Source organism: Armigeres subalbatus, chromosome 2 (genome assembly GCF_024139115.2).
Source record: "Armigeres subalbatus isolate Guangzhou_Male chromosome 2, GZ_Asu_2, whole genome shotgun sequence".
Classification (NCBI taxonomy): domain Eukaryota; kingdom Metazoa; phylum Arthropoda; class Insecta; order Diptera; family Culicidae; genus Armigeres; species Armigeres subalbatus.
In genome coordinates this window covers 305,758,018-305,780,344 of record NC_085140.1, presented here as the reverse complement: position 1 = coordinate 305,780,344, position 22,327 = coordinate 305,758,018, and the positions used below count along the sequence as shown (strand labels likewise).

Genomic DNA, 22,327 nt, shown 5'->3' with positions numbered 1-22,327 from the left:
GCAAACGGCAATAATTCGACTAATGGCAATTCACATTTGCTGAAAGAAAACTTGATTGAATAATTTCATTATCCTGTAATAAAAAAATAAGCCTTTTCATGTAACACTACTGATACTGTAGGTTGTACCACGTTGTACCCGAGGTTGTCATTTTCATAGAAGAACTGTCAATTGACGATAAAATCAGCTGATTTTACACGTCTCGTGGAAAGGCCTAACATTCTAAAAACATTGACAAAGTTTGACAGATTTATACATATCTAAGTTTGACCTATTTTTTATTGTGGCACTCATTAGAGCAATACCTATTGATTCTGTTTTGTTTTTGGAAACAGATTATCTGAGTCTTATAAGGAACTTAATTTTTATGCCTTTTCTCTTTCGTAAATTCCTTGAAGAATTTCACCGGAAAATACTTTGGGAATTATTTCTAAATTTCCTTCAGAAATTTCTTCAGCAATTATTTAAGGAATTTGTGAAAGAATTTCCAGGTATTCCTTTTGACAGTAATTTCTTAGTAAAATTCCTTTAGTGCTTCAGCAAGGAAACTCTAGGAAGAACTCTTTCTAAAACTGAAAGAAAAAATTCTTGGAGTTCTTTTGGAAAATATTTCATTCTTTTTAATATATTAAAATTATATTATAATATATTATATTTCATATTAAAATATATTTCTGGAAGAATTCTCCCAACAAATTTTCCGAAGATTTACCTAGAATGTCTACCAAAAATTTTTGAAGGAACATCTGGAAAAATTTTCAAAGGTCTTCCGTGAGATTTTTCGGTTTTGGAAAATAATTTCTAAAGGAATTTCATGAGGAATGTCGAAACTAGCATGCAGTATTATGGTGCACTTCACCGGACTCATTAATAGTAGACTTCAGTTCTATAGTTGACATTTTGGTTAAACCACACAATGCACCACTGAGGAAGCCATAAAACAGTTACTTACCAATCATCGTGGTAAGCCCGATGAGCTAGATAAAAACCGGGAATTTCACTGTTACCAATTGTTACACTGACCTACATGTCGACATTCCAGCATAAGTTCGACCATACCGCAAACATACCATCCCTATCAAGGGTCAACCCAGCAACAGTTTGTCAATTCCACAGTAGCCACGCATCTGACCGCTCACCAACCCGCGCCTGCACTCTAATGAGCGAACGAGCGCGTGTTGGATCCCGATATTCGTTTAGTGTTATAGATGTATTTATAATGATGATAATATGCACACGCATCCTAACAGTAATGATAACACCCAACAGCAGTAGACATAATTTCATGTAAATGTCAGCAACATCAACAGACTATAAATCATCAGCGAACAACAACTGCTCGCGAGGCCCGTCACCAGCGACACCCCGCTCCACCACCGCCGGGGGATCGACCACCGGGGAAGGATCATAGCGAGTGCCACCAGCAGCGTGGTCGACCCCGCCCGTGTACTCAGTGCGGCCCCGTTGCTGTTCAGTATCCAGTGGGGCGGTTGCCGCGAGGGAATCGACGCTGGCATCTGAGTGTTGCGCACTTTTTCCAGGCTGTTGCCACCCGGACCGGTGCCGAGGTTGGATCCCGGGCCGTACATTCCGCCGGCACCGGAACCGTATCCCACGCCGGTTCCATAGGCTCCCTTCGGTGGCACTGAAAGTAGAAAAGGTGGCGAGAAACGGGAAACATACCTTTAGTTAGATTTGCTTGTTGCGGAAAATAAATGTACAATTTTTTTATCGAACAAACGAGTGAACAATGTTGCATTCTGTTTTTTTTTCGATTCAAAATACTTATGGATAAAATGCATTTTTTTGGGTACGACAATTGCAAACAAAGACCCCTCCATTAGTCGAAGTTATATAAATCTTTGCAAATAAACTAAATGAAATTACCAGCGCTAATCTGGAATAATAATAATGGTCTGAAAAACCAGACCAAATGATGCAGTCCATAACGCGAACAACTTGTCTGTTCCACCCAGCTACCCCGACAAAGTTCATTTCGTGTTTTTTTTTAGATTTTCTCTCCTTGTGGGGTGCACACAATTCCTTCTAACCAACCCATTTTGATCCGCGCTACGAACCCGTTAACGTGAGACGAGCAAAAAACGGCGGCTGCATTATTAATTTAAAATAGCGTCGAAAATGAAGGCTCAATTAATTTTTATTGCATTCGGGTCGAAGTTTAAGCCGTAACAGGGACCGGTAAGCGCGGCTATACGCGAGGCCAGGTTGTGCGCGAGCGCGAATACAATAAATTAATTAATGCGATTATCAGCTCTTTTCCGGCGGCGGCGACCAAACATCGGAATTTCTCACTATTGGACAGACAGACGGCTGGACGGACATGAACATGCTGTGATTTCGCCATTTGCCCTGCACAGAGCATGTTGATGGTGTTTTATTGGATTTTTTTATGTTGTTGCTCGGTACTTTTTTTTATCTTGAATTGAGGTTTAATGCTTTTCGTGTTTATATTTTTCATGTTTTAAAATATGGTCGCTGCACTACTTCCCTGATTAAAATTGATGTCATACGTGATCGGATTGGTTTTTTGATAACATAGTTTTCTGGATATTCTCTTTTCGATTCTACCTGTTATCATAGCATAAATAATGACAACGAGAATAGAAATATGTTATGTGCTATTTTTATTTAGAATAGTTTGTCAAATCAGCACGCAAATAGTTTTAGCGTTTGACGGAGTTTTTAAGGAGAAAATAAAAAAAAAAACGAAAGGTCAAAAGGGACAAATGGTCGAAATAGACCAGAAACTGAAACGGAGAGAATCAATCTCGCACAAAACAGGTTTTATTCATTTCTTCAATCAACAATCTATATCATCTCTAATATTGTTTCAAAGTAATTACTCCTTCTTGAAAAATTGCTCATTCTTCAACTTTGATTGATGTAATGGGTGCATTTCGACCTTTTGTATTTCGACTTTTTATCATAGATTCCAGGCCATCACAATTGAAGGTACAGACCCAATTCGATTTTGGCAACACGTTCGGAACATTTGTGTTGCCAAAATCGAATGGTTTTTGTTTTCTCATGATACTTCAACATTTCTTCACTTTTTGTGACGCTAGACATACTGTGACCCTTTTTTACGCGAATTTTAAAATCTAAACGTTTACACTAAAAATTTGTTACGGCGGTTTATTTTTATTTTTTTTTCTGTCGTTTTTGGGGTCTACTAATTTTTTTTACGAAAAATTCGATATTTATGCGTTCATCTAAAAAAACTCATTTCCACGTCGAGCATCCGTGCCAGACAGTTGTAAGTCCGCGTACGGTCTGCTTCTCATTCGGTTTTTTTCCTGAAATACAGGTAGTGGTTTTTTTTCCGAAAGTGTTTTGAAGCATAGTGCTTGAGTGGAAGTGGTGCTTAGCTGTAGCAGTTAAGTAGCCATTTCGTTGGTTTTGCAACTACGCAAAACTTTGCAGTTTATTCGGCGTCCATCGCAGGCGCAGGCATCATCGTCCCACGCCGACAGTCATCATCCATCGTGCGTCTCCACCAACACAGACGCTGCCGTCCTGCCACCATCCATCCACCCAGTTGCAGTGTTGGGTGCGGCGAGAACACCAACAATAGCGTGGTTCGCTTCGACCGCACCATCGCCCCGGCGATTGTCCATCCTGCCAGTGTGTGCTGCCAGAACCGTTAGCCGGCGACACAGCAGTGTGAACGCAAGTATTTAATTGAGCTCCCTCTCATTGTTCCCTCTCTTCTCCATCTTATTGGAATAGTTTTTTCTTTCTTTTTACTCGTCTTCCCTCTGTCCCAAATCATTATTTTGTTTGTGTGTGTTTTTTTTCTGCCCTTGTGATAATTGTTTAGTTTTAAAGAGATTGTGCCTCGCTGCAGCGGCGCATTTCGTGTCCGCAATGCGCGAAGGCGAAGTTGGCGGGGTACTTCGTATTCCATGTCAGATGTTTCGTTGCATTCGGGTGTTCCAAACCAAAACGAAGAAATGGACACCAGCAACGCTAGAATTTCCTATACGAGCCCCCGTCCCAAGGTCTACCCTCACGACTCTAGTGGGCCGTATGTTGTTTTCTTTCAACCCAAAGGCAAACGTTTGAATATCAGCCAGATCAGCAAAGATCTGGAAAAGCGATTTTCGTCTGTCACGACCATTGACATGGTTGGGTCCAGTAAACTCCGTGTCACGGTCAGTGATCGCAAACAGGCCAACGAGATTGTCACCTGTGAGCTTTTCACTCTCGAATATAGGGTGTATTTACCGTCAGCAGTGTGTGAGATCGCGGGGGTGGTGACGGAGGAAAGTATGACATGCGACGATTTGAAACAAGGTTTCGGTCGTTTCAAGAACGTTTCTTTGCCTCCTGTTGCGATACTGGATTGCAAACAAATGTATTCGGTGTCGCAGGAGGGAGAGAAGCGGAGTTATTCCCCGTCTGACTCTTTCTGCGTCACTTTTTCCGGGTCCGCACTGCCTGACTTCGTAGTGATTGGCAAACTTCGTCTACCTGTTCGGCTGTATGTACCGAAGGTGATGAATTGTGTTAATTGTAAGCAGCTGGGCCACACCGCTCAGTACTGCTGCAATAAACCTCGCTGTGCATCATGCGGAGAGAAACATGTGGAGGGCGCGTGCAAGACGGCACCGAAATGTGTCTATTGTAACGAAAGCCCTCCACATGCTCTTGAAGCTTGCCCAACGTACATACAGCAGCGAATCCACCAGAAGCGGTCTCTTCAGCAACGTTCTCGGCGAAGTTACGCCGAAATGTTGAGGAAGGCCGCTCCTCCACTTGTTTCTGACACCATCTACTCGTCTCTTCCTTTGGACGATCAAGGTAGCTCTGACTCCGAGGTTGGAAATGGGGTTCCCTTTGTTTTCAATGGCTCAACGAGGAAGAGAATAAAACAGAGTCAGCGACCCTCGAAAAAGCCTAGAAAACAGCCTCAAAGTGAGCCCCAATCCAACATGGTCAAATTCAAAGCGGGTGGAAATACTCAAAACGATCAACTTTTGTGGTTTCACATCGGGATGATCGAGAGTTTCCACCGCTTCCGGAACATCTAAAATCCCAGATACCCCATTTTTGCGATTTCTCAGCCAGAAAGAGAGCATACAGAGCGAGCAGAAGAACTCCCGAGCGCTCCAATGTTCACACTTTCTGGCATCGTGGAGCTCATCCTCAACTTCTTTGATGCTTCCGACCCCGTGAAGAACATGGTCAAAACTGTTCTTCCTATTCTGACTCCTCTCCTGAAGCAGCTGGCTTCGAAAATGCCCCTCCTCGAGTCATTTGTATCCTTCGATGGCTAACTTAGTCAATAAGGGTAACATGATTTCGATTCTACAGTGGAACTGTCGAAGTATTCTTCCAAAATTAGATATTTTTAAATTTTTAGTTAACAAATTACAATGCGATGCTTTTGCTTTATGTGAAACATGGCTAACACCAGATGTGAACCTTCATTTTCCTGATTTCAACATAATCCGCCGCGATCGGGCAAATCGATATGGGGGGTGCTTTTAGGGATCAAAAAACAGCACTCCTTCTATAGAGTCGATCTTGCGTCGATGTCTGGCACAGAAGCTGTCGCATGTCAGGTGACTATTCGAGGAAAAGACCTCAGTATCGCCTCGATATATCTTCCTCCAAACACCGCGATATCTCGAAGAGATCTCTCGCACATCTGCTCGGTTATGCCCGAGCCACGGTTGCTCCTGGGAGATTTTAACTCCCACGGAACAGGCTGGGGGGAACTGTACGACGACAACCGTTCATCAATGATATACGACCTCTGCGACGACTTCAATATGTCAATTTTGAATACAGGAGAAGTTACACGAGTGGCTCCTCCAGCAAGAGATAGCCGTCTAGATCTTTCCATTTGTTCGAGCTCATTATCGTTGGACTGTACTTGGAAGGTGGTCCAAGATCCCCATGGTAGTGATCATTTGCCGATCGAAGTTTCGATTCCAATGGACATAAGCAATCTGCTTCCATCGATCTTTCATATGACCTCACGAAGCACATCGATTGGGGCAAATATGCGGACGCCATCAGCGATGGCATACAGTCGATAGAAACACTTCCCCCGCGGGAAGAGTACAAGTTTCTATCGCAGTTGATTCTTGAAAGCGCTCTTCAGGCACAACGTCGGCCGGTGCCAGGAGCTTCGGTTCGTAGGAAACCCTACAGTCCGTGGTGGGACATCGAGTGTACGCAACTTTATCGCGAGAAATCCGCCGCGTTCAAAGAATTTCGGAAACACGGGGCGATCGTTCTTCACAAACGATACACCGCGCTCGAAATCCAGTTCAAGAAACTGGTCAAAGTGAAGAAGCGCGGATATTGGCGCACTTTTGTTGAAGGTTTATCGCGCGAGACTTCAATGAAAACTCTGTGGACCGTCGGGAGAAGAATGCGCAACGCGTCGTCCGTAAACGAAGATCGTGAAAGCTCGTCGCGGTGGATACTTGACTTCGCAAAGAAAGTTTGTCCGGATTCGGTACCGGTGAGGCAAGAGCTACGTGATGCTTTTTGCAGACAGGGATGATATGGATCGTCCCTTTTCGATGATTGAATTCTCACTTGCTCTCCTTTCATGTAACAATTCCGCTCCAGGGATGGATAGAATCAGGTTCAATTTGCTCAAAAACCTCCCAGACGTCGCGAAGAGGCGCTTATTGAACTTGTTCAATCAGTTACTGGAGTGCAACATTGTTCCGGATGATTGGAGGGAAGTGAGGGTGATAGCCATCCAGAAGCCCGGAAAACCCGCGTCGGATTGTAACTCGTATCGCCCCATCGCGATGCTGTCATGTCTTCGGAAGCTGTTGGAGAAGATGATTCTCTTCCGGCTAGACAAATGGGTTGAATCGAATAGTTTGTTGTCAGATACACAATTTGGTTTCCGCAGGGCAAGGGAACGAACGACTGTCTTGCGTTGCTTTCTTCAGAAATTCAGCTTACTTTCGCTAAAAAAGAGCAAATGGGCTCAGTGTTTTTGGACATTAAGGGGCTTTTGATTCAGTTTGCGTCGATGTCTTATCTGACAAACTCCACGAGTGTGGACTTTCACCAATTTTGAACAACTATTTGTACAATTTGTTGTCAGAGAAGCGTATGAGTTTTTCTCATGGTGACTCGGCAACTTCACGAATTAGCTACATGGGTCTCCCCAGGGCTCATGTTTGAGCCCCTTCTTTACAATTTTACGTCAGAGACATTGATGAATGTCTCATGCCAAATTGCTCGTTGAGACAGCTTGCAGATGATTGTGTTGTATCCGTTTCGGGGCCAACATCGGTTGATCTGCAAGGACCGTTGCAAGATACTCTGGACAATTTGTCCACTTGGGCTACGAAGCTGGGTATCGAATTCTCTCCGGAGAAAACTGAGATGGTTGTCTTTTCAAAAAAGCATAAGCCGGCAAAGTTCCCGCTCCAACTGATGGGTAAGACAATCACTCATAGCATTTCTTCTAAATACCTCGGGGTCTGGTTCGACTCGAAATGTACCTTCGGGAAGCACATTGTGTATCTGACACAAAAATGCCAGAAACGGATCAACTTCATGCGATCAATAACCGGAACATGGTGGGGAGCGCATCCCGAAGATCTTATGACGTTGTATAGAACAACCATTTTGTCGGTCCTCGAATACGGTAGTTTCTGCTTCCAGTCCGCGGCTAAAACACACATGCTGAAGCTTCAAAGGATTCAGTACCGCTGTCTCCGTATCGCGTTAGGATGTATGAATTCGACACATACAATGAGCTTGGAAGTACTTGCGGGAGTACTGCCACTAACAGATCGTTTCGCGGAATTATCGCTCCGGTTCCTCATCCGCTGTGAGGTTCTCAATCCATTGGTCATTGATAACTTCGAGAAGCTGCTCGAACAAAACCCTCAATCTCGATTCATGAGTATTTACCACTGGTACATAACGCTGGAGGTAAGCCCTTCTTCGGTAGATACCAATCGTGCTAACTTCTTAGACTCTTACAGTTCCTCTGTTACTTTTGATCTGTCCATGAAGCAGGAGGTTCATGGAATACCAGACTTTCTGTGTGCGGAGGTCATACCTCCATTATTTGCAAGCAAATACGGGCACGCCAGTGAGGAGAGAAGCTTTTTACAGACGGGTCAAAATTGATGACTCCACTGGTTTCGGTGTTTTCAACGTTTTTCATAGCGCCTACTTTAAGCTCAAAGAGCCTTGTTCCGTGTATACTGCTGAGCTAGCAGCTATACACTATTCACTCGAGCAAATCGCATCCCTACCTCCTGACCACTTTTCATCTTCACCGACAGTCTAAGTTCCTTGGAGGCTGTTCGGTCAATGAAACTCAGTTAAGCACTCAGCGTATCTTCTAAATGGGATACGGAAAGCTTTGAGTGCCTTATCACAACGGTCTTACACAATCACCATGGCTTGGGTCCCTTCTCATTGCTCGATCCCGGGAAATGAGAAAGCGGACTCTTTGGCTAAGGTGGGCGCTATGGAAGGTGATATTTACGATCGGAAAATCACCTTCGATGAATTTTTCTCATTAGTTCGTCAGGAAACCTTGAACAGCTGGCAACAGAAATGGACAAATGGGGAGTTGGGTAGATGGCTGTATTCAATTCGCCCGCAGGTGTCGAAGCGTCCATGGTTCAAAAAATTGAATATGGGACGAGACTTCATTCGAACCATGTGTCGTCTAATGTCCAATCACTACACTCTAAATGCACATCTTTTCAGAGTGGGGCTCTCGGAAGGAAATCTCTGTGTTTGCGGCGAGGATTATCAGGACATCGATCATGTCGTGTGGGCGTGCGAGGAGCATCGTGGCCCCAGATCTGCGCTAACTGAACATCTCCGGGTCCGAGGAAAACAACCAAAGCCTATTAGGGAAGTGTTGTCGGGCCTTGATCTCGAGTACATGTCCCTGGTCCACCAATTTCTGAAAGTTGCTGATGTAAAACCGTAATCATTGTCTGCCCATTCCCTTGTCTGTCGTACCCCATATCGAATGTCTTCCTCTTGTTGTACATTTCCATGTCTGTCGTTAATCCCTTCCGTATGTCTTCCTCTCGTCGTTGTCTCCCAAAAAGTTTGTTTGTCCCGTTACAGATGTAAAAATGCGAGGAATGTCAACTTTGTGAACATCAGTATAGTAATTACTTAAGCACCCTAAAATCCTTTCCTTTCCTACTGTATTATTGTATTCCCTAACCTCGACTAAACCGCGAGTCTTTCGGTTCCCCAAAACTAACACTATGTATAAGAATCAAGAAATGTATTGTTAAACTTGATTTCGGCTCCGTAACGCTTCACGGCAAATGAGCCTTCCAAATAAACGAAAGATAAAAAAAAAAAATCTAAAAAAACTCTATTTTTTAACAAATTTTTTTACGTCGGTTTAGGAGTCTAAACTATTTTTTTACGAGGATTACGATATTTACATGGTTTATAAGCAATACAAAAAAAACTGTTATCAAAATCGAATGCTTGTTGCTAAAACATCCCTACTAAAAATATGCTCGGTATTCGTCGGCCGCGGCGTTTGCCAGAATTTTGGTCGGCGGCGGCGTTTTCGGCGTCACGCCGAAAGCCATTTTAGCCGGCGGCGTTGGTGGCATCGGGATATTTTCAAGATATTTTCAAGAATCTTTAAGGTTCAACATCAAAAATCTAATGAACTTCTCCAGAAAATTCTATACGATTTTTCCAAAATCTGAAAATCATTTTCGGATTTTCCACGGGAACTATTACGAAATTAGGAGAAATCTTTGGAATTACCAAATAAAATTGTTCGAAATTTCAACAGAAAATTATTCGCAATTTACCTGAGAAACTTCAGAATTTTCATGAAAAATTGTTTTTAACATCTTTGTAAATTCACGTAAAGTTCCTGTTGAGTTTCTGATGAGTATTCTTCAAAATTTGCTCAAAAAAATCTTCATAATTGTAGGAGAGTGCGGCTGGTGTTTCAACGTTGATTTTCTTAGTCTAGAATAATTGAGACGGCTAGTTTGATATGACAACGATAAAACGGTAAATTCTCATGTATTTCCGTGGGAAATAACTCTAAGGAGTTTTCAAGAAAAATGCTCTGGAATTTGCACGAGAAATGTCAAAGTCGATGATAGCTGCATTGCGTTGCATAATCAGGTGCGTGCAGTTCTATTGCATCTGACGTCGTCTGACAATAGTTTGACGTCTAAAATACGTCGCAGTTATCGGATGGCATTCGCTAACTGAAACGAAAACATGTTGCAGTTATCGAACGACTAGTGTATTGCTCATAAGAAATTCTTAGGAAATTCCATTGGTCGAAAGCGACTTACAGCCGAACTTGTTATTTCACCGAAAAAGTCGTTTGCTGTAACATGTCGTTTGACCGAATAGGTCATCAGCCCGAAAATGCCGTTTGGCCGAAATGTTCGTTTCACAAAAATGGCCATTTGGCCGAAAATATCGTTTGGGCCAAAAGGTCATACGGCCAAATGGCAATAACTGAACGAATAGTTTTTTTTATTAGCGGGCAGCAGGGACTATCTCCAAGGGCTTGACGATCCCTCCTCAGGACATCTGCGTGTTGTGGCACCTGCCTAAGATGTGGTAGGGTTTGACATTGGGCTCTGTTAAACCTCTATAAAAAGCTGCATGGATCCGCAAGTAGGGAGTGAGTGCTAGTAATGGACCACTTAACGACTAAAATTTACTTCAGTCGCTTCGCTCCTCTTGGTAAATTGTAGCTCTGCTGCACCAGATGACAAGCAACAGGTATCAGCAACGTGTTTCGTACATAAAACTAACTAAAACTTTCATTTTTACTACTAAAGCAAGCATTTTAAAATTATGTAGCTAGCATGCCTATTCTGGCCACCTCCGGGTCCATAATACGCAACGTCGAGTTTGTTTATATACGTATGATGGTCCCCCATTTGGTTTACATGCTCTATTCCCACATGTACCTTGTTCATATTATGAACCCCCTTTTGTGTGCTAGTAATGGACCCTTTAGTGTAATTACATTTACAAATTAATTAATATAACTAAATCCCTACTTCCCAGTCTATGACAAATGCATGGAACTGTTGTCCTGTTACATGGAGCAACTCCATCCGACGGAAGTTTGCAGAAAATAGTCCATTCCAGCGTTTAATTAGGGGTTTTGTTCAGGGGGTCCATTATACGCACGGATTCATTACTAGCATACACTCCCTAGGCTCCGCTAAATCGACCGTGTGCCGCTCTAAGCCAAAAGTTATCTGACCAAATCCCATTAAGCCGAATTGAACGTTTATCCGAAACTGGTCGAAAAAGGTTTGACCTAAAATGTAGTTTGACCGAGAGCGACATACAGCCGAAATGGACATTCAGTCGAACTAATAATTTGGCCGAAAATATCGTTTAATTGAATAGATCATTTGACCGAAAATGCCGTTTGGTAGGAATGGTCATTTGGCCCGAAAATGTTCTTTCGGCAAAACAATTCTTTCGGCGAAACAGCATGTTCTGTTATATGACCCTGGGAGGGAGCTCTCGATACTACACATCACATTAAATAGGGGAACTGTTCCGTTTTCCATCTCACTGTACTGTACATATTATATTCATCGCAAAACAAAGAAATACAGCATTAATTACGTCGCTTCTTTTTGCTAAAACGCGTGCTCACTGCTGAAAAAAATTATAAAAATGGGAAACAAACCAAATTCCTTTTCATTGTTTTGTTTTTGATGGGATGGAAATAGGAGCTATGGGATGAAGTGCCGAACCATTCCCGTAGGCACCACCTGAAAAGACAAAATTTTGTTTTGCGTGTTATTGATGTTATATTGCCTTCAAAAATTTTCTTGCCGAGTGTTTCGTTTTCGGCTCACACTGACAGCTAGATTTCAGCTCCGCTTGACACACGCTTTTTTGAATCTGTTTCTTGCTCGCAGATATGACCTATTCGGCTCAACGTCTTTTTGGCAAAATGATCAATTCAGCCGAATGACACTTTTTCGGTCAAACGACTTTTTCGGCCTAACGGAATTTTCAGCCAAATGACCTGTTAGGGCGAACAACTTTTTACAAGTCCGGCAAAATGTTCCTTTTGGCTGTACGTCGCTTTCGGCCAAACTACATCTTCGGTCAAACCAGTATTGACCTGATTACAGTTTCCGTTAAACGTTTAGTTTTACTAAATGGTACTTGGTTAGATGTCTTTTAAGAGTATCGACTTAAAAGTTGAGAGGCTACGGAATTTTGTTCAATGGTCAATTGACAAAAAGGCCATTTCGCCACACGAGTGACTATTTCTGACCATATTACCCGTTCAGTCATTGACATTTGGCCGAATGACATTTTCGGTATTTCGGTTTTCAGTTGTTTGATGTAACTGTACATGTATCAGCATGTAGATCGCGAGTAAGCACGCGTTGGTGATACTTTTTCACAAATCATATTTGTTGTAGAGAAAAAATTAAGCATTCAATGATGAAAATGATGACGATTCGATGATTGTTCGTGCTTCCCGTGTCATCTTAAAGAAACATTGATCACAATTCGATCGTTTTTGACATCTTGATGCAACTTTTTCGTGCTTTGTTGTTTTTCCGTGCCTTTAATGAAACTGAATAGAAACAATCTAGACCAACATTTGAAAAGGGCGTAACAACCAAAATTGATTCCTTCTGATTCCTCGTCCGCATATATAGTTATATATGTAGATGAAGAATCAGAAGAAATAAATTTTGGCTGTTACGCCCTTTTCAAATGTTAGTCTAGCAATGTGCTTTTTGGAGATGTTGCGTGTGCTACTTGGAAGGTCGAAAGGGACAAAAGGTCGAACAAGAACAAGTTGATAACAAATTGGGTTATTCCACAGAAATTTGTGAAATGCATTTAACTTCAAGCACTCATCTCATCCATCAAAGTTTAAGAATGAGCAATTTTCAAAGAAGGAGTAATAACTATGAAACATTATTTTTCTGTTAGAGATAAGTGTTAATTTGATAAATGAATAAAACTTGTATTGTGTGAAAATGATTCTCTCCGTTTCAGTGTCTTGTCTATTTCGGCCTTTTGTCATTTTCGACCTTTTGTTTTGTTCGGCCTTCTGTTTCTTCCGACCTTTTGTCCCGTTCGACGTTTCGTACTTTCGACCTTTTGTTCAGTTCGACGTTTTGTCCTTTCGACCTTTTGTCCTTTTCGACCATTTGTCCCTTCGTCCTTTTGTCGTTCGACGATTTGTGTTTCGACCTTTTGTCCCTAACCGCTCGGGTCTAAATTTCAGGTACCTACTAACTACATTAAGCACTAACTACACGAACAATACGTACATCTTTCCGAACTCCTTCTGCCGAGGTGGGAGTATGCCACTACTTTTTGTCGGTAAAAAAAATTGAAGAACATGACCGTAAAAGTATATTTCAACTGATCTCTCGTAAATAAATAAGACGATTACACAAGCTACTGAAACTCGAAAGTCAAGTTTGCTATAGTAACCGGTAGTTCGGTTGACTGAGTCTCGGTAAGTCTATCTGTAGGTAAAGCTCCATTTCTATTCGCGAAGTCGAAGCAAAATTCTTCACACACACAATGACAGTTCTTTATGGGTTTTTACAGTAGAGCAACAGAGAGGAGGAGATGGCGGCCAAGTTTCACTCAAACTCTGACAGATAGCAATGGGATTTCCCATAGAGCAGAGCAGAATTTGCTTCGACTTCGCGAATTGAGAAGAAATGAAGTAGTCATTTTTTATTCATATATTTCTCAAGCTTAATGTAAGGCCTCTTTAGATTAAGGTACCGCTATTTATACCCTTCGAAAAATGGCTTATACCAACTCTCAATCAGTTTCGGCTCAACAATAAGTGGGATAATACTGATTTTGACCATGCATCGGTACTGAAGTTCAAACATATTTTTGCTTCTTCTTATGAGTTCCGAATTCGTTTTTGTATAGAGATCTGATTTCATTGCGTTTGGAATGAACGAATTTCACCTTTACACAGAGCTCTAATCAGTCAGTGGGTTCAGCAGATCCACCAAATTCGTATCCGCTTCTTTCCTAATGAATCAGCGCTCTGGAGCTTGGAGATTCATGTCGTCAGCTTCGAAAACCAGCCTAAGGTTAAGTTACGTTTTTACAATTTACTCCATTGACTACATCCAAAAGGAGCAAAAAATGGGTCATCTAAAAGTAAATTAAAGTCGTTCCATACTCTTCCGATTATCACTCATAAGTATTAACAAGAATAGTAAGAACTAGAGCACAGTGTGGTAGATCTTACTCCGTAATGCAACACGAAGAGTGTCTACCCAGCATTACAGGCTCCGTTAACTGCCTGGCTAATTGTTTCACCCCCCCCCCCCCCCAGGGCCATTCGTCTACTCAGCACGGGTCGCCTGACACCTTGGGATTCGGGGTTAGGGACGTCATATTGTCAGCTTCAGTGTTGTACCGAGCCTGGCGCTACGACCGGATTTACATCGTTACGCACTACTTCAGAGTATCCATATCCCAGCGTAACGGGATTAACCTGGCTTAGAAGCCTCGCGGTTAATAACTGTGGAAGTGCTGAATGAACACTAAGTAGCGAGGCGGCAAAGTCTCAGTGGAGGATGTAATGCCAATCAGAAGGAAAGCAATGGAAAAAAGAAATTTTCCTTTTTAGATTTGTTGGTAAGTATTCAATATGATTTCAATTTCCTCTACGCGCAGGGCACTATAGTTCAATGTTAATACAACATTTTACGTTGACTTCAACGAAAGCAACAGGGACGACACAAAGTTTTCCAAGCCGATAAAATCCCGAAAAAGACTGCATATTCTGCTAAAAATATGACATATATTATACCGGTTGTATCATCTTTCTCGAGGTATGATCCATCTTTTTCGGGATTTTTCGGTTTGGAAAAACTAAGTAATGAAGCTTATGGCCATTTTATTTTTTTGTCTTTATGTAGACGTTTTTTAAATCTTAAAATTAAGTTTGGCTTGTTGCAATCTACGAGAGACTGTTCCTTTTCAAGCCTCAAAAAGGCCAAGACTACAGGCCGAAACGCTGGAAATTTAAAAAAAAATGTGGCTTCTGCATTTCGTTGCCATACTGGAAGGCCGCTACTCCGAGAAAGCCCAAAAAATAGTCTAGCTACATCAGATTAGGTAAAGAATAGCACCCTGCCATGCTGTTCGTGGGGCTGAAAACGGGAACTACGAAAGACACCCATAAACTGAGCAACGGAATAGTCTTTGCAGTACATGCAAGTTGTCTGTATTCATCTTTAACTGACCATAGCTGCACTTGATCAATCTACCTTACTCGCTGCGCACCTCGCTTCCTCGGCAAGTCGGATCACTATCGAGAACATCTTTCACCGGGCATTGGTCCGACATTCTGGAGTTTTGTAGACAGTCAGTTTGGTACGGCGGGGGATTCTGTTCAATCGCACATTTCCTGCCATATTGCGTCTCCGAAATGATCTGCTGGTTTCGTTTTCGGCGGTCGTACTGATGTTTAATGTCTTCAGTCTGATGTAGGCTTCCTTCATCTCCTTAACGCTAGGAGCCATAATTTCGACGTCTTCGGCGGAACCAAATAGCTGAACGGACTTCGTGAAATTCAGGAGTGATTCAATTCCTGCCCGTCGTATTACTCTATTCAACGCGATGTATAACAGCGAGTTTAACACGAGAGAACCTTAATTTGTCGTAACTTTCAGGGCGTTTGAAAAGGAATCGAGAATGCCCCTGAAACTCGAACTACGTACATCACCTGATCCATCGTCGCCTTGATCAACCGTATCAGTTTACCCGGAAATCAGTCTTCGTGCATGAGTTTCCATAACTGTTCTTGATCGATTGTATCATATGCGGCTTTGAGTCGATGAATAGATGATGTGTGACCACATTATATTCGCCGCATTTCTGCAATTTCTGGCGACCGGCGAACACCTGGTCCGTGGTAAAGCGTTCGCCCATGTAGTGGGTGGTAGTTGCTACTATTTGTCGTCATTTTTTGTACATGAGGCACACGACACTTTCCATCTACTCGTGCAGCAGAACCGCCTCCTACCAAATCCTGGTAATTATCCAGTGCAGCGTTGTAGCCAGTGCTCCACCACTATATTTAAACAACTGTTCTGGTAGTTGAACAACCCCAGAGGCTTTATTGTGTTTCAGCCGACCAATCTCTTCCAAGATTCCCTGGAAGTCCAGAGCTGGAAAACGTTTGTCATGAGCGCGTGCTCCCAGGCTGAAGTATTTTGTATATTAGTTTCTAATATTACTCCTTTGGTATTTAACGTCTTATGGAAGGCAGGTTCATACCAGCTTCTGTTATCGAGGTCGTCGCTTCTGCTCTGGAAACAAGGAGTTTTAAACATTCTGAATCGGTACACTTATTCTATCAAGAGCAAAAACTATGAACTTAGATATTTCCTGAACATCCGGGATATCGACACAGCTCCCAAGTAACACACTTTGTCTCCAGTGCTGGTAGAATCATACTCAAATCTCAATCATTGAGGCTTCATACACGAGCTAATTCGTTTGCGATTCTGTAGAAAGAGCATCGCGCTTAAGTTTTTCGGACATAATAGCGTCGCTTCGCTCACTCACCGAGAAGTGTTTTCGATCTAAAAAGCGTCAAAACGTAATCGAGTCGTATGTTTTGTTTACATATGGATTTATTGTTAATTGTTTTAAGCGAAAAAAGTTAATTCAATGCATTCAACAATGCAAAACACGTAAAAATCATGCAATGATGCAAAGAGAAGATCCATTAATTACGTAAGGCAAAAATTGGACTTCTTCAACACCCCTCCTCCCTATGTCACACTTTTTGTATGGAGCTTCTGAAAATTTTGTATGGATCGTCACACTTCACTTTTCACTTTTCACTTTTTGTGTGTTATTTGGGAGCTATCATCACGAAGACGTATCTCAGACGCAGTTATCCTGTAAAATTACATCATCGTACTGGCTCAGCAGCATGAATGTTCATCCGTGGAGCATGTAACGAGCATTGTTGATGATTTTCGTAAACGTTAAAAGGCGAAAGTATTAGCCAAATGAGTATATTTGGAGGCATCGATATGAGTATTACAATATATAGTAATGTATTAACGTTGTCCATAAATATTCCGTTATTTAATATTTTAATAATAAAGTTATGCCTAAAGAATTAAACACGGATAATTTTGCCCCACCCAGTACAGAATCATACGATCTACTAAGAGCTCAGCTCTGAATATCCGTTGGGGGAGTAGACGGTTAACCTATACCTACTTGATAAACGGAACTATTTTGCGCCGATTGGGTTGAGGTCAATGGATTAGTTGACTAAGAAGCTCTTCCAGAAACGTCCGAGACCATTGATTGCCAACTGCTTTCCATGGAAGAGACCATCTCGTTGGCAGACGAACAACATGTACCGATGATTTGACCATTGAAGCATTTACCAACGATTTAATCCGTTTGTGTAACATCAAATGAAGACGAAAATACCTCCCTTAAAAATCAAAGCGGTTTGATTTTGGTTTAAACTATCGAACACGGAGCCAAGCTAATCCAAATATGCTTGAGTGTTTGTAAAAGTCTATTTATTTTAGAATAGTGCTTAAGTTCGTGCTTGGATCTTCCGTGTGTATTACTGTTGGTCGAACAATTTGAGTGTTCGTTCCGCTGTTGGAGGAACTTAGTGTATGTTCGGGTACCCGTGGGGTTGAAGTCAATGTTGGTCCAACGCGCATGAGCGTTGTTTATGCTACATAATACAGCGTACTCAACATACGCTCAGACATGTTTGACCAACAATGACTCCGCCCCAGGGATTTACTTGACAAATTGGTGCAGCATTTGACCGCGTGTACACCCAACCAGCGAATGGCAGATTTTAATACAGTTCTGCATTAAAACCTCGCAAAATCTTTATAACTTTTTGCCATATACAAATTTGGATGACTTTAAAACAATCAATGTATCTGTATAACAAGTAAACATTTTTCGTATTAAAACCTTGCAGAATCTGTACATGCCCAGGAGTGCGGGCCCGGTTGTGCTTCCTTTAGAACGCAGAACCAATGATGTTATCGATTATTTAGTAATTCGCGTTCGATCATTTAGTAGTTTATCAATAAGTCATTCCAGAAGCTTAATTTCAAAATGTGTTGTATGGTGGACTTCTAGTGCGAAGGTTTTTCTACAACTCTGCCTAATGATTCGTTGTTAAAATTCAAGAAATAACGGAGTTTTAGCGCTAGTTGCAGTAAATTAAACTAATTGATTGGAATTTTCTTATCATTTAGTCTAAGTTACTGCAACTAGCGCTATAGCTCCGTTATTAGTTGAATTCTAACAACGAACCATTAGGCAGAGTTGTAGAAAAAGCTTCGCACTAGAAGTCCACCATACAACACATTTTTCAATTCAGCTTCTGGAATGACTAATTGATAAACTACTAAATGATCTAACGCAAATTTCTAAATGATCGATAACATCCTTGCGCAGAACAATTGCAGGATCATCAGAATATTTTGTTCGGCTTTGAGCAGTCGATAAGCAAGTTAGTTGGTGTGCGTTCAATAGTATTTTTGTTCGAACAAACTTGGCGAACATACGATCAAACAGAATTCCCAGGAGGCGAAATCAATGTTTGTAGGTGTCAAGCCATTAGGCCGAAGGTCATTTGGCCGAATGGGAAGTAAAAAGCAAAATTTGAGAAATGAACTTGTCCTTCCTCTTTCTTCCTCCTTGCTTCTTCCATCTTTCATCTTCCTCATTTCTTCTCCCTTCTTTGTTCTATGCTGTTCCTTCTTTCTTCTTCGCTCCCTTCCTCATACTTTTTTCTTCTTAGTTTTTCCTTCTTCCTTCTTTATTCTTTTTTCCAACTTTTATCTTCTTTTTTCATTCTTCCTTTTATTTATTTTTCTTCCTTCTTCCTTGTTCATACTTCTTCCTTCCTTCTTCTTTCTTCTTTATTCTTTCTTCATTCTTCCTACTTCCGTCTTCTTTTTTCCTTCTTCCTTCTTTCTTGTTTCTTCTTTATTCTTTCTTCTTTCTTCTTCTTTCTTCCTTCTTCCTTCTTCCTTCTTTCGTCTTCCTTCTTCCTTTTTTACTTCTTCCTCCATCCTCCTCCCTTCTTCCATCACCCTTCTTCATTCTTCCATATTCCTTCTTTCTTCTATCTTCTTCCTTCTCCCTTTTTTCTTCTTTCTTCTTCCCTCTTTCTTCTTCCTTCTTCCTTCGTCCATCTTCCTTCTTCCTTCTTCCTTCTTCCTTCTTCCTTCTTCCTTCTTCCTTCTTCCTTCTTCCTTCTTCCTTCTTCCTTCTTCTTTCTTCCTTCTTCCTTCTTCCTTCTTCCTTCTTCCTTCTTCCTTCTTCCTTCTTCCTTCTTCCTCATTTTTACTTCTCTCTTCTTCCTTCTTCCGGTTTCCTTCTTTTTTTATTCTTCTTCCTTTTTCATTCTTCCTTCTACCTTATTCCTTCTTCCCTCTTCCTTATTTCTTTTTTACTTCTTCTTTCATCCCCTCCCTTTTTTCTTCTCCATTCTTCATTCTTCCTTTTTTTTTCTTTCTTCTTTCTTCTTTCTTCTTCCTTATCCCTTCTTCCTTTTTCCTTTTTCCTTTTTTCTTCTTCCTTCTTTCTTCTTCTTTCTTCCTTCTTCTTTCTTCCTTCTTCTTTCATCCTTCTTCTTTCTTCCTTCTTTCTTCTTATTTTTTCTTTCTTCTTCCTTCTTCTTCCTTCTTCTCTCTTCTCTTTCTTCCTTCTTCACTTCTAACTCCCCATTGCTGATTCGGCCTAATGGGCATTCGGCATAATGGCCTTCGATCTAATGACCTTTGGCCTAATGGTCTTCGGTCTAATGACCCTGCCTGATCGTATGCATGTGGAGTAACCAACATCATCAAGGCTATGTGGGAAATCAAAAGCAGGGATTTTCCATCCAGATCGGTGTGTCTACGTGAAGGTAGCATCACACCTCGAGAAAATTTTCTGTCGGATTTTGCCCAAATCACGGACGTGCCCAAATCAAGAAAACATCGCAAATGTAAAAAAAAACATGGGGTCAGAAGACGAGGACCGAATTCCCGAAATTTGTTTGTTCAAGTATTCATCTTCCAGGCTCGCACACAGAAACTTAGGCAAAGTATTGAAATACTGCCATGGCAGTTCGCGTGTGTCTTCTGCCAGTCAACAATATCCATCAACTTATTAGTATTTTCTTGGAGGAGTTGATGATAACAGCTGACGAACCAGCCCTACCAGCCTTATCTCAGCGTTATTAAGCTTGAGGAAAAAGCTATTCAAAGTCGGCTAGCTTCGTCAATGTCTGACATCTGATGTACAGCCTTCTCAGCTATTGGCAAAACTATCAAAAGCTCTCTGTAGACGAGAACATTCCTGGTCTAAATCGGTGGTGCTACTTCCGATGCGGAAGTGCGGCAGTTCTGCAGGCATCCCCCAGGCCAGTATGTTTGGGCTCTTGCTGTTCAACCTGTTTACCTCCGACATGCCAGAACTTCCGGATGGTGGCACACTATCTTTGTTCGTAGATGATGCTTCCTTCATAAACAAAGGTAGATTGATCGGAGCATTCGCATGGGATCTCCAACGAAGACTATAGATGTCCTCACAAAATATTTCACCTGTTGGAAGATCTGAATCAACGCGGGCAGCACTCATTTATGGGATTTGTTACAGAGTAAACTCTACCATGGTCATGTTGCCAATTTCATCAATATCCAATGAATTTCCTGAAAAATAATTGGACGAAGCTTGTTGAGCCTGTTGCTGGCACATGAAGCATTACTTTAAATCTGCACAGCAACTTCTTAGAGGTAAAGTCCAATCCTATGAGAAGCATTCCAGTAGTTGAGTTCAAATAGTTATAAAGAAAATATAAACAAAAGTGATATATTGGTACGTCATTTCAGATCTATATTATGTTTCAGTAGTGAGTGCTGCTATTGCTCTTACTCCAAGATTGCAAGTGAATCCTATTACAAGGCAAGCTGATAAGCACTTCAATCGGAATTTTCTATTAATCAACAACTTCGTTGGCCTCAATTCAATTGCATCGACACGCAAAGCATCCAACGCTCGGTTAGAGTACAACTAAATTGTTAAACTTTGGTAGCTTTGCTCGAGTGGAATCCGGGACCAATAATGCCGCGTGAGCTGGTTCAATAGGACCCATCATTCGCGGCCACCTCCGCGAAAACTCACCTTCCGAGGCGAACCCTCCGAGCATATCGTTCTCCTGGATGTGATTGATGATGTAGCTGTCCCGGTTGAAACCGTTGCCGAGGCCAGCGCCCTTTCCGTTGCCATCGTGGCTTCCTTTGCCGTGGCTCTGATGATGCTGCTTCCGGCGGGGCTGCTTCGGTGTCGGCGGCACGTACGGCGTCGGAGTTGTGGTCGGTTTCGGCGGCAATCGCAGCTCTGCAGGAAACATAAGACGGAAAAAGGAATGAAACCGTGCGACGGAGAGCAAAATTATTAAAACAAATTTACATGCAATTAATATAACGATCGCACCATTTGAATGGGCTTCATCAACCAACACAAAACGAACACTTGTCAGGAGCAGCGGGGCTTTGGGCAATTGGGTCGAAGTGAATTGAGCTGATCAAAAATGAATCAATCAATTCCGGAAGCGAACGACGGAAAGTCAGAATATCAAATCATGTTGCGAAGCGAAGCAGGAAGGTTGGATAAAAGGGCCGACACATTTGGGGCATTCGCTCGACCGTAGTAATTTTCCATCAATTTAACTGTCACTCACATCATTCGAGGGATAACCGGATTTATGGATGGGTGAAGATTTGAAATTTTTGCTTTGTTTTATATTTTGTATTAATAAAACTGGTGAAGGGCGCTTGACCCCTTTTCTATGCGAATAGGTACATTTATCAAATGAGGCATACAAGTTTTTAATATGTCATATTTAATGCAATTAAAACTTACCTTGCAACCGAATCCGTGCATCGGCCTTTCCCAAGGCGTTGATGCTTGAACAAACGTACGGAGCGAAGTCCGTCTTCTGCAGATGCTTTATCGTAAGGTTGAGCTGCCAGGTGAACGCATTGATTTTCTCCTCGTCGATCACATACTTTTCCCCTTGATACAGCTTGATACCTGTTGGGAATGAAAATAAAATAAGTGAAGGGTTTGGTCCGAGAGCAAAAACAAAATGTGCATAGTCATACGGTGCCAACTCAAGTGACTTGAATTGATTCATTTGTTACAAACAAATCAATCTCTGGATTGATCGAAGTGGCATCGAAAAAAAAATAATGAGATCTGTAAAGCATTTTTCAGCAAATTCGAAAATAAGCTTATTATTTCTTCA

At 41.8% G+C, this 22,327-nt stretch overlaps 1 protein-coding gene across 1 annotated transcript in view; it reads right to left on the bottom strand.

The window, feature by feature from the left end:
* Positions 1-1,239: 1,239 nt before the first annotated feature.
* The window catches only part of LOC134216685 (protein amalgam), a 446,954-nt gene continuing 425,866 nt past the window's right edge, over positions 1,240-22,327 (bottom strand). The window contains exons 10-12 of the mRNA XM_062695528.1: positions 21,943-22,113; positions 21,202-21,417; positions 1,240-1,645 (exon numbers count right to left, since the gene is read on the bottom strand). Coding sequence (XP_062551512.1) covers positions 1,284-1,645; positions 21,202-21,417; positions 21,943-22,113 — 749 coding nt within the window. The 3' untranslated portion in view covers positions 1,240-1,283. The remainder of the gene's footprint in view (positions 1,646-21,201; positions 21,418-21,942; positions 22,114-22,327) is intronic.